General features: G+C 32.9%; 1 protein-coding gene and 1 long non-coding RNA gene across 5 annotated transcripts; one reads left to right on the forward strand and one right to left on the reverse strand.

Moving 5' to 3' along the window:
- Positions 1 to 1,620: 1,620 nt before the first annotated feature.
- LOC145057964 (putative lysophospholipase BODYGUARD 1) lies at positions 1,621 to 4,388 on the reverse strand. The gene is made up of 4 exons (XM_079005877.1): positions 3,540 to 4,388; positions 3,111 to 3,439; positions 2,831 to 3,030; positions 1,621 to 2,219 (listed from the first exon to the last, which is right to left on the reverse strand). The coding sequence occupies exons 1-4, from the start codon at positions 4,147 to 4,149 to the stop codon at positions 1,889 to 1,891; spliced, it is 1,470 nt and encodes a 489-aa protein (XP_078862003.1). The 5' UTR covers positions 4,150 to 4,388; the 3' UTR covers positions 1,621 to 1,888.
- Positions 4,389 to 7,622: 3,234 nt separating this feature from the next.
- Positions 7,623 to 10,701, forward strand: LOC145058260 (uncharacterized). 4 transcript variants are annotated; one of them, XR_013686290.1, is made up of 11 exons: positions 7,623 to 8,523; positions 8,693 to 8,797; positions 8,899 to 8,988; positions 9,210 to 9,277; positions 9,351 to 9,607; positions 9,677 to 9,762; positions 9,860 to 9,951; positions 10,037 to 10,074; positions 10,162 to 10,304; positions 10,399 to 10,512; positions 10,589 to 10,701. It is a non-coding gene; the product is annotated as an uncharacterized LOC145058260 (long non-coding RNA). The 4 variants fall into 4 exon arrangements; XR_013686292.1 differs by lacking the exon at positions 8,899 to 8,988; XR_013686289.1 differs by having other exon boundaries at positions 7,625 to 8,797.
- Positions 10,702 to 12,482: the final 1,781 nt, after the last annotated feature.

The following is a 12,482-nucleotide window of genomic DNA, read 5'->3' on the forward strand; positions in this document are numbered from 1 at the left end:
GATTTCATAACGAGATGGACATTTGTCATCCCGACGAACCTCGCAAATGTAGACCATGTCACCAAACTGGTCATAATAGAAGAAATTGTCCAAATTCCCAGTCAAGATTCAATGCGATGTGAACTTTGTAACATTTTCAATTAATGTTTAAGTTACTGTTTAACTTGTATTGTAATTTTATGCTTAATTCGTATTGTAATATCGTTTTTAATTGTTCTTGTAATTTCATATATTCAATATTGGTATCTATTTGAAGGTCTTTATAAACTCTATTTAAAGGTGTAATTTGTAAATAATAATACATAAGATATAATCATATATTATGGAATAAAGTAATCTATGTATAATATTTAACAATGGTAAAAAATGGATTGTTCAATGTAAATAAAAAAAGATTAAAGTTGAAGGGTTAAAAATGAAAATATACATTTAACAAGGGTAAAAAATCGATTGGAATGGTGACCTTTATTCAAACCAACCTATTTCTACAATATATTTTAAAACTAACCTATTTCTACAATGACTTTTGAAAACCAACCTACTTTTACAAAAAAAACTCTATAAATGATTGTTCCTTTAACAATATTGATCCATCTTAGGCCCGTGTTTTTGAAGATATCAAGACGAACTCTTTCACGTTGATAAAAAAAACAGGAGAGGGGTACCTCCTTAAATTGGTCTTCTTGGTGCATTATCCCTTTGATGTAATTTTTGTTCTTTTGTTTTTTCTGTTGTTCTACTTTGCCCCTAACTGCTTACTATCGGTTTAATAAAATTTCCCTGTAGTTTGTAAATGAAATGTAAAAAGTGAAGCCTATTAGAGATAACAAACACATCAATAAATGGGCAATTAATAAATTCAATGCCAACAAGAAAATGGGAAATAGTTGTAATGCAAGTTAATGAGATTGTTCTGGCTGCGAATGCTTAGCTTGTTCCTATCATTACCAACCCAACATAGACCAAATGGCTTATAGCAGCCACCAGTATTATACTGTATTCTTTGGTATAAATGGTTGAAAGTTTAAGTTTTTTTTTTTTCTTTTTTTTTTTTTTTTTGGGGGGGGGGGGGGGGGGGGGCAGTAATGTAATTTAAAGATGTTGTGTTTGACAAACAGTTTTTGGTATTTTATAACTTTTAGTTATTAACAAAAAAAAATCAATTTTAACAAACAAGTTTTGCAAAATACGGTCTAGTTAAATTGAAAAATACTTGTGTCGGTTTAAAACCAATCCAACATTGTCCGAAAAATTAAATTAATCTAAAAAAGCATATTACAAATGAAAGAAAACATTGTATATCAATTTTTATGATATATATTATACTTTTGAAATTATCTTTAAATATTGTATATAATAAGTTTATAAACATTACTTCTGAACTACATCCCAAAAATATGCTACTTCTACTTCGAAATTTAATAAAAATACAGGAATAGTATCCAATATATGATACTATGATAGGATATGATGCTCAAAGAGTAGCATTAAGTAAAAAGAATTCAATGCAACTCTTGAGTCTTGAAGATACATATATATGGTTGTGACATTAAGTACACTCACAGGTCAATAAATAATTAATGTTAAAGTAAATAATAAATAGTAATAAATTCAAACAAATACCAAAATGTTACATCATTTATAAATATTAACTCATAATGAACATCGAAATCACACATTTTCCATACGGTGATATTGTATAAACATTCGAATAACCGCTAGCTACGCACACTTCGCCTTTGCGTAGTAAATACATGCACTAAATGGAATATAACAGGGAGAAAAAGACTAAAAACTTGGGGAAATCATGCATAATTATGTATATATATACTAAGATTACTAGTATATATCCATCTTCATGATTTGTGATGGAGTTGATATCTTTTATTTACCCTATTAATTTTGAAGTCTTCCAAATCTCTTCGAGTTCTCTAGCGAAAGCTTCTTGACGTCCAACAACAATGGTGATATGATCTTTCTTTTCTACAACATTAACATTAGCACGAGGGACTTTGGTCTTAACATTGCTGCTGCACTCCACGGGAATGAGCTCGTCGTCTTCACCATGGAAAATATGAACGCTGCAACTCAACCTGTTCTGAACCGTATCTAAATACCCTTCGATCTTGCCAGCAGTCCCACATATGATGTTGTGAAGCGTATGCCATGCGGCATTATGTGTATGACAACAGAAACCTTTTATCAAGTAGGTTTTAATCCTGTATTAATCATACATCACATGACATTCATTATCTGTGTAATGACTTATGAGTTATGACATATTAATTAATATAGCCACTATAGTTGTTTATGACGAAATTAAAAGTGAAGGGGCCACGTAGTAACGATTTAATCAATGAATGGCCTCACTTGGTGAGCGTGACATGTGTATCGGTGTATGTATTTGCAACTTGCTTCAATATTATAAAGGACGATTTAACCAGTATAGACTAGTCTCCATCTTGATGATCATGACACCGTGCTTCTCAAGATCGCAACACGTTTTGATTTTGAGGATCATTACCCGAAAACATATATTTTGAATTCAAAACACTAAAAAGGATTGGGTTGTAATCCGGTTTACCACCCGATAATAATAACAATCATGGATTGAGTTCATAAATTTAAAATTCGGTGCATTAATTGGGTTGTGAACTGATCACTACGACATCGACTAGGTCAAATAAAAATATTAAGTGCGAAGATTTTTATTTCTAAACATTTTAGATTTGATCCTGAAATAAATATATCATTTTTTTTAAAAGATATCCAATATTCACCGTAATAATTATTATATCGCCGTTTTTATAGGTTGGAAAAAAACGGTTACCTATTTCGGGTGATGAGTTTGGTGAGAAATTCCCAGATTCGGTGGTTCTTGCAGATAAGCAAACAAATCGTTCGGCTAACATGTTCATACCAACAAGCTAACGACGCTCCAAACGCTATCAATGGCCACACCCGCCGTGGCGCCACCTTCCTCATCATATATTGTGTCGCTTGTTCCCCTTTTGGCGTCGGAAAATATGGCTGTGAATTCAACCCATTCAATTATTTAATATATTTCGAAAATGCATGCTATAAGTGGTTTACTACAGATTAATGCTTACTGGTGCGAGCAGAGTGAGGGACTTGACGGAGTTGGGATATTTCACGGCGAGTGCTAGAGCTAGAATGCAACCAAGAGAATGAGCCACGATATGAAAAGATTTGACCTTGTGTGCTTCGAGTACCGATCTTTCGATCATGTCTAAATGCTCTTTGATCGTGTAGAGCGAGTCGTGGGGCTTTGGACTTCGTCCGAAACCCAGTAGATCTATTGCGAATAAACGATATGCTGATTTTGTAGATTTGGAGAAGTTCGGGAATAATGTCTCTGTCCAGAAAGCCGACGATGATATGAACCCATGAATAAATAAAACATCATCCCCTACATTATCTGTGATCATGAAAGAATATGATGAGTACATGAACTTAACTATATGAAAATATGGAGGTAATTAAAACTTAAAAGCATATATATAGGTATGGATGCAAACCTTTAGGTCCATCGGTGTGGACAAAAAGAGTGTCCTTACAAGCGTTCGACCATGAGTTGCAGGTGTCGCAATCGCAATCGGACCACCGAGGAATGGGGTGAGACTTATGACCACCGATTTTCTCTTGAAGCATTTCAACAATGGTATTGTTCACCGTGAAAGTCGACGACGACCGAACGGTGGATTTATTGATGGAGGCGACCATGGTAGTTGCGTCATTGATTTTCCGGCGTTTAAGCTCCTTGACGGTGGTTTTGGACACCTCCGCAACCAACGACGGCCGGGTATAGAGGGTGTCGGAGATCTCTTCTAGTTGTATCTTGGTGGATGTAAGACAAACAATCTTCTTTGACTGACCTTTCTCAGACACCAAAATTCGACCAGTTCCACTCATGGCTTCTTTCGGTGAAGAACAGTAACAGGGTTTCCATTCGGCCTCAATGAAGAAATCAATGACTTTATAAACGAAACAAAGTACCAAATCAAGAACGTCAAGAATGGAGAAGATAACAAAACTCAAAACATCGTTAATCAACTTCCCGATTATCGCCAGAGTTGTTCTGATCATCACGCTCATTTTGCCACCGAAAACAAGAGCTGCCTCCCACATTCGATGGAGTATAGTAGTTACGTTGATAATTAACACTACAAGACCCGACCCGACCCTTTTGCAACACAACCCATGCAAGACTCTTTAGTTTTGGAGGGGAAAGAGTGATGAGTTTGCTACTTGTATTAAAGGGGTTTTGTGTGGACAGGTACTAACAGGTAAGAGATAAATGCATTCATTAAAACAGTTTGCTGGAGGAAAATAAAATATAATGATTTTAGCAACATTTTTAAACAAAGGGTTGGTGGTGGTTGAACCTCCAATTTAGCACCTCCCAAGAAACCATTCGGCCCTCTTAAGATCCTTTGTGAGGTTATAAATGTAACTTCAACCATTGTTGACCCTGCACACCATGACTAGGTCTCTACACCTAGAAAAACGTTCCATTTTTGTCAATGATATACACTCATTGTTAAGCTGGAAAATGACTCATGAGGGTAATTAACTTTTGCGTTTGTACTCATTAGTCCCTTTTTTTTGTATTCAATATACCATTGAACTTGTTGTTGGTGTTTACCATAGCCCTTTTGACCGGCTTTTGACCTGTGATAGCCGGTTAAAGGGTTATGGTGAACACAAACAACAAGTTCGATGGTATATTGAGTACAAAAAAAGGAAAGGGACCAAATGAGAACAAACGCAACAGTTGGTTACCCTCCTGATTCATTTTCCCTTTACTCATTTACAACAAATCACACATCATCTCCTACTGATATTAATGACTTTATGAGATTCATTCTTGCTTCTCTTCAAAACATAACTCACGAAAGGACATTATTCATGCATGTACAACTTTGTAATGCACTTGAATATTTATTAGGGGAATCTTGACTAAGTAGGCGCATTTCATGACTACATTTACATTTGCAATCAAATGATTTATCGTATCATGGATTCTAGACAAGTCTACAAACGAGTGGAATCACAAGTGCTGTGATTTTTAAGTTTACTTAGCTTTAAGATCGAACTCATGGGATAAGATACAACATCAATATGTACAATATCATGCTGCTTTTGTAGACACATCACCATAATATTGTACATATTGATGTTGTATCTTATCCCATGAGTTCGATCTTAAAGCTATGTAAACTCAAAAATCACAGCACTTGTGATTCCACTCGTTTGTAGACTTGTCTAGAATCCATGATACAATAAATCATTTGATTGGAAATGTAAATGTAGTCATGAAATGCGCCTGCTTAGTCAAGATTTCCTTAATAAATATTCAAGTGCATTACAAAGTTGTACATGCATGAATAATGTCCTTTCGTGAGTTATGTTTTGAAGAGAAGCAAGAATGAATCTCATAAAGTCATTAATATCAGTAGGAGATGATGTGAGATTTGTTGTAAATGCGTAAAGGGAAAATGAATCAGGAGGGTAACCAACTGTTGCGTTTGTTCTCATTTGGTCCCTTTCCTTTTTTTGTACTCAATATACCATCGAACTTGTTGTTTGTGTTCACCATAACCCTTTGACCGGCTATCACAGGTCAAAAGTCGGTCAAAAAGGCTATGGTAAACACCAATAACAAGTTCGATGGTATATTGAATACAAAAAAAAAAAAAAAAAAAAAAAAGGATCAAATGAGTACAAACGCAAAAATTAATTACCCTCAAGAGTCATTTTCCATTCTTAAGCAACTAAAAAGTAAAAATCCGTAGGTATTAATTTAAGGGTAGTAACAAATTAATAAATGGTATTAGTAATATTTATGCTTGTTTCTGATTCTTTTCACCAAACCGCACAAACATTATGACTACGAAGTACACAAGGAAATGTAGGTATATTGAATGCAATATTGGTTTGACGTTTGATCGTAGGTGGATAATTGCATCGATGGCATGATTCAAGATTAATAGTATTGAAGTAAACATTACGCAAAACTGCCATCAGTGGTAGGACAATAAATGTGGGTAGCCACATTTTCAAACCAAAGAGTTACGAATCTTGTGAATTTAATGCTCCATGACCCATGTCTCTTTATATATGGTTCATCATTAACGAACACGAACTAGTTTCGGATTTAAAGATAAATATTTTTTTTTTATTGCTTTTCTATTTTGATGATTCATATTGCCTGCAAGTGAATTCTTGCATGAAACTGCAATTAATATTCTCCTTCATTTGGAAAAATAAACATTTTATTCTTGTTACTTTGTAGTGTACAAGAGTTAATTGGTATACAAATTCATTCAAAACTGCATCAACCGTGCATGGTTATTTGCATTATACATATTATATATACACATGAAACTTATGAAGATGAAAAAGATCAACAAATGTTTGGAATTAAAAGTGAACTTGATATGTTTTATAAGTTTATTTTTTCTAAAGGATTTAGCATTCTAGCTTAAAACCCTATGAACTAAATTGCTAAGAAGTTATTTACTTTGTCATTTAGTTTTCACTTAATTAAACACACACACACACTATATATATATATATATATATATATATATATATATATATATATATATATATATATATATATATATATATATATCACTACAAGAAAAGTCCTTATTAGTGACTAATTTTTAGTGACGACCTAAAATTTGGTCACTGAAAGCATCTTTTAGTCACTAGAAATTAAGTGGTCACTGAATTTTGGTAATCCTATAAATTTAATGACGAATTATATGTGGTGGTCACTAAATCAGTCACTAAAATGCAAAATAATTATATTGCTTTTGTTTCATATCATAAAACTATTTAGTTACTAAAAATAATGGTCACTATGTTAATTATATAGTGACTAAGGATAAGGGCAATATGTTAGAAGTTTAGTGAAAAAAAAATGGTCACTATATTGAACATTTGATGACAAAAAATAGTGGTCAGTGACTATTTTTGTTAAAAATGCTCACGTATTCTCTAAATGATGTGGAAAAATAATTAGTGACAACTAATAGTAGTCACTGATGAAATACAAGAAAAAAAAACAATTAGTGACCATTAAGTAAGTGGTCACTGACTATACATATTTGAAAAGAATTGAAAAAGTAAAAAGAGAAACACATTAAAAAAATAAAAAGTGGAAAAAAATTGTATTTATATTTGACTCAATAAGAAGACTTGACTAATTTTGTAAACACGATTAATTGGTTGACTAATTTTGACTATCGATACTATGCCCTAAATCGACTCTAACACATCTCTTTTGCCCTAAATCGATACACCAACAATCCCAGTTTGACAGCATCGCACCGATCCATCATCGCAGGTCCGTCGTCGCCGGTCCATCGTCACTCCACACCCTCCCATTGATGCACCTCTGTTCTCCACTCGAAGTCAAACTCGAAGTAAAACAGGTACTCCATACTCGCATGATCAGATACGTCAATCGATTGAGTGACTATCAACTTCGTTTTCTAGGTCGGCGGTCCATCATCCTCCATACCCTCCCATTGCGCACCTCTGTTCTCCACTCGAAGTCAAACAGGTACTTTACCCTGATCCGCTTTTCAGATATAAATTACATCATGAACACATGTATAAGTTCAAATTTTTTCATCATTCTTTAATAGGTCACAACACCAAATCACTTGCCATCTTTTAGTTTTTAGGGCTTGCTGACCTATGTCTTGATAAAAGTGGTAACTATCTTCAGTGGGATTATGCAACTTATATGAGTAATTTAGGTAGTGCTTTGTTTACTAGCGTGATTTCTCCAAGGATTAGGGGACAAGGATTTAGGATTGCTGCATGCCCTACAGCTGAAACCTGATCATACAAAGAAAATCATAATTTAATTAATAATTTGAATTTAGATGCTTACAGGTATTAACATTAGGAATCAGCTTTATTTTCCCTCTTTCTCTATTTGTAATCTTTTTGCTATATAATTGTTTCATCATCAAAATTAACCCTAGAAATCAGTTTGTCCAGTTTTGTCTAGTTGTCTTCTGGTTTCCATGTAACAAATTACAGGTGTAGCCTAATAAATTAAGTTTCAAAGTTGAAGATGGATAAAGGGCATGGAATAATGATGCAACAATTCTGAACATGCTAAATAATCAATTCCAACATATGAAAATACAGTGGAAATATGCTATGCAATCATTCCATTGTTTTGATGATTACTTGTAACTTGTGAACAAGCAGATAAACAGCACCACAAATCCTTTCTTTTTTCAACTAAATCGTTAGGTTTTTGCTTCTTATTTGCAACGGGGCCCACTTGTTTCTCATGCTTATGTGGCGGTGCTTTTCTTTGACTATCTGTATACCCTTTCGACCCAATTCCCAATATTGCCCCTGCGACTACCTCTCCACCTTTAATGTTATTATTATGTTGTGAACCAGGTTTCACATGCATGGGCTTTCCATTAACCTTTGTGAAATCATCAAGATGATCATCAACAACAGGTTTTACAGATTTCAGACTTGTTCTTCCAATTCTAGAGATCTTTCCTTTACATGAATCAAGATTCCAGTAATCTGAACTTTTTTGACCATGTTTGAACAAATTATTTCTCTCAAACCGCTTTTTATTACCCCCTGAGGGCTCTTTTTGTAAATTCTCACGAAACTGCAGCTCACAGAAGAAAGAAGGAACCTGCAGCTCATAGAAGAATGTTTCACCACCTGAGTTTTCTATTTCACTTAAAATGGTGATCATGGTGATGGAAGTCCCGAAGAGGTATGTAATATTGTAAATTTGTTATTGTAGTTCTCTTAAAATGTCATTGTGTAAATTGTAAGGTATGATAGTTTAAAAAGTAGCATATATTATATATACAGGTTGAAAGATCAATTTTTGCAATGAGTTTGAAAAAGGCTTCACCTTCTATTCCATTAGAGTTTGATGCCTCATCTTGTAAACTAGATCTGGTACTATTTCCTATTATTCTATTAAATAATTGTTTTTGACAACATTACCCTTACTATTATTATATAACTAGTACTCATTTTTCTATTGTATTCATAGGATGGAATGATGGTGTTTGTGTTAGTTCTATTGAACAGGTTTGATTCTCTATATTCTTAATGTATAATTTCATATCATATATTAAATTTTCTTTATATTGATTTTGATTTTTCTTATAAAGCAGATGTTAACTTAATTGAACTCTTCAGAATCTTGGTATCTTCCTTATTTTCAAACCAGAGGACAATCAAGGTAAACAACAACAAATTCCAGTGATCACTTCATTTTCATCTTCATCCAATTATCTTATCATAATCACTTGCAGAGGCTGTTTTTACACAAACTTTGCCTCTAGTGGTATCAGTCCTGGATGGCTTTAATGTATGCATTGTTGCATATGGACAAACTGGAACTGGAAAAACATCCACAATGGAAGGAACACCTGAACAGAGAGGAGTCAACTATCATACACTGGAGCAACTATTCAAATAATCTGAAAAGAGAAGTAAACAACAACTATTCATGAGATATGGAACTCTTTATCAGCATATTAGTTGAAGACACTGAAAACTCTGCTAAAAAGTAAGCTTTCTTGAATCTTGACATACACCATCTTACTTTCTACATCTATTCATAAACATACAAATCCAGGTTGGAAATTAAGCAATCAGCTGAAGGAACACAATAAGTTTCTGGACTCTCTGAGGTGCCTATAAGTTAAGTAGCCAATCTCACTGGTAAGTGTGAGTGTGTGTGTGTGTGTATTCAATAATATCATTGTAGTTGTGAATATAAAATAAAGGTGGAATCTTTATGGAAAATGTTATTATGTAGCTTATTGAGAGTGACAGTTCGTGGGGAGATGTGATTTCAGCTCTTGCATCAAAGACTTCTCACATTCCTTACCCATATTCAGTTATATCATTGTATGTCTCTCATCTACCCCATGTTGGATTATTTATTTATTTTATTGTTCTTTTCTTATTTCAATCTTGTTTTTGACCAAATCAGGAACTCAAAGCTTACCCATATTCTTCAGAGCTCTCTAGGTGAGCTTTCTTTGTACATAATGTTGTGATAAAATTATAATACTACAATAAATAAATTACTAAAAGTAGATTTATATTTTCTTGCAGGAGGTGATTGTAGGACATTGATGTTCATCGGATTTGGGAGAAACAATTTGTTCCCTAAATTTTGCAAGCAGAGTGAGAGGTGTTGAACATGGTCAGCTAGAAAACAAACTGATGTCACTGAGCTATTCAAGTACAAGCAGCTGGTAATTAATTAGCAAACTACTTTCATTTATTTATTATATTTTTTCTTATATAATTAAATTAATTATCTGTTGTTTATTTTGTTAAAAAAAATAGACTGAGAAAGCAAAACATGATGAGAAAGAAACCAAAAAGTTGCAGGATAATCTCCAGTCTGTGCAACTCTATCTTTCTGCAAGGGAACACATATGTAGAACTCTACAAGAAAAGGTAAATAAAGAAATAATAACAACATTAAAGAACAATTACTTATTATTATTATTAATTATTTATTTTGTGGTTTTAGGTGTCTGACTACATTGATCAATTGAATTTACTTTTAATCCACATTGATCTTTATATGTTTGTTTTTTGAAATATTGGATAAAATGTATGGATTTTGTTTTTAAAAATGACATTTAATTTTCATATTATACATGTTAAGATTTATTTGGTTATTATTGTCGTATTGTAAACATTTATAGCGTTTGCCTTTTCTTTTGTCTAATCGGATATTGTTATATCCCATTTTAAAAATAACATTTAATATTTCAATAATTTCTTAATTATTGACCCCTTTTTTTTGTCTAAAAGGATAAATCAGTGACGACCGGTTATAGACACTAATTAGATAAACCACTGACCACTTTCAATGGTCACTAATCCGATAAAACAGTGACGACTTTTATTGGTCACTAAGTAGGTAAAATAGTGACGACTTTCATTGATTAGTGACAGCATTTAGTGACGAAGCGGGTCGTCACAGATTTAGTGACAAGTATATTTTAGTCACTGTTTAGTGACCATATTTATATTTGGTCACTAAATTGGTTTGTGACGGACCTATAGTGACGAAAAGTGACGACTGGAATTTTGGTCACTAAATCATTTAGTGACGACTCATTCTATTGTTAGTGACCATTTCGTTTTGGTCACTAATTGACATTTTTTTTGTAGTATATATATATATATATATATATATATATATATATATATATATATATATATATGTATGTCACATAATTTTTGAAAGCTTTTAATTTTAGTTTTTAAGAAAAATACCCAAGACAAAATAGTTTATTTGGTAGCATTAGTTTTTAATTTAAATAAAAAACTTTGATTTTGGAAGTATGTTTGTTTACTATTTGGATAAAACCGAATTATCTAATTGGACAATTTGAGTCAGATTATTTGGTTCGAATATTCTGGTTGTGGATTGGTTTTCAATAAAACCGAATTATTATTTTGGATTTCGAATTAATTTGATTTTTGTTTGTCTTGTATAGTTGTGGATTTATGGTTGTACTATTTTCAAACATAAACAATTGTTGGAGTTTGTAAGTTCTATGTAGTTATCTGAATGATTGTTAAGGGTTTTTTGGAAATTTCAAATCGATTAACCTAGGTTCAACAAGTTTATTAAATATGTTGGTTTGAGAAAACAATAAACATGTCAATCTGATTTCAACAAATTTATTAAAATTTTTAGGTTAGGTTGAAATTTTTTAACCTATTTAATTAAAAATGTTATCTCGATTATGACCCGACATAACCTATTAACACCAATAGACGTATGTGTTTAATTAAAAATGTTATCCCGATTATGACCCAACATAACCTATTAACATCAATAGGCATATATCAGTAGTCGTGCCTCCTTAGACTGGAGGGTATGAGATGGATGTTTCCCTCACTTTTTGTGGGCCACATCACCCTTTCCCTCACCTAAAACTCAAGGAATTGGTGGGAATCTCCCTTCACTATTTTTAAAAAAGAATTTTAATATATTTCATACATATATTATACTCATTTTGTAGGGAATTAAAAACCATGAATTTTGATATATTTTTAAAACAATTTAGTAGGTATATAATTTTATAAATATTAAAAAATATAAAAATTAAAAAAAAACCGTCCAATAGCATGAAGAGAGAGAGAGAGAGAGAGAGAGAGTGCGGCACCCCCTCCCCCGACCTCTTTCCCACGGGTTGCTTCCCTCACCCAAGGGATGGTGTTCTAGAGGGAGGGAAGCTTCTCTCACCCATTTCCCGCTATGATACCGTCCAACTTAAAGTAAAGCAACTACTACACACAAAAAAGACCTTTGAAATGTGAAAACACAATCATCTTTAAATTTTGAACTTAGATTGAAAATTTAAAATCCATTACCGATCAAATCGACCAAACACATTACTTGAGTC

This window comes from Lactuca serriola, chromosome 6 (genome assembly GCF_051521515.1).
Source record: "Lactuca serriola cultivar US96UC23 chromosome 6, Lser_US96UC23_V15, whole genome shotgun sequence".
Taxonomy (NCBI): Eukaryota; Viridiplantae; Streptophyta; class Magnoliopsida; order Asterales; family Asteraceae; genus Lactuca; species Lactuca serriola.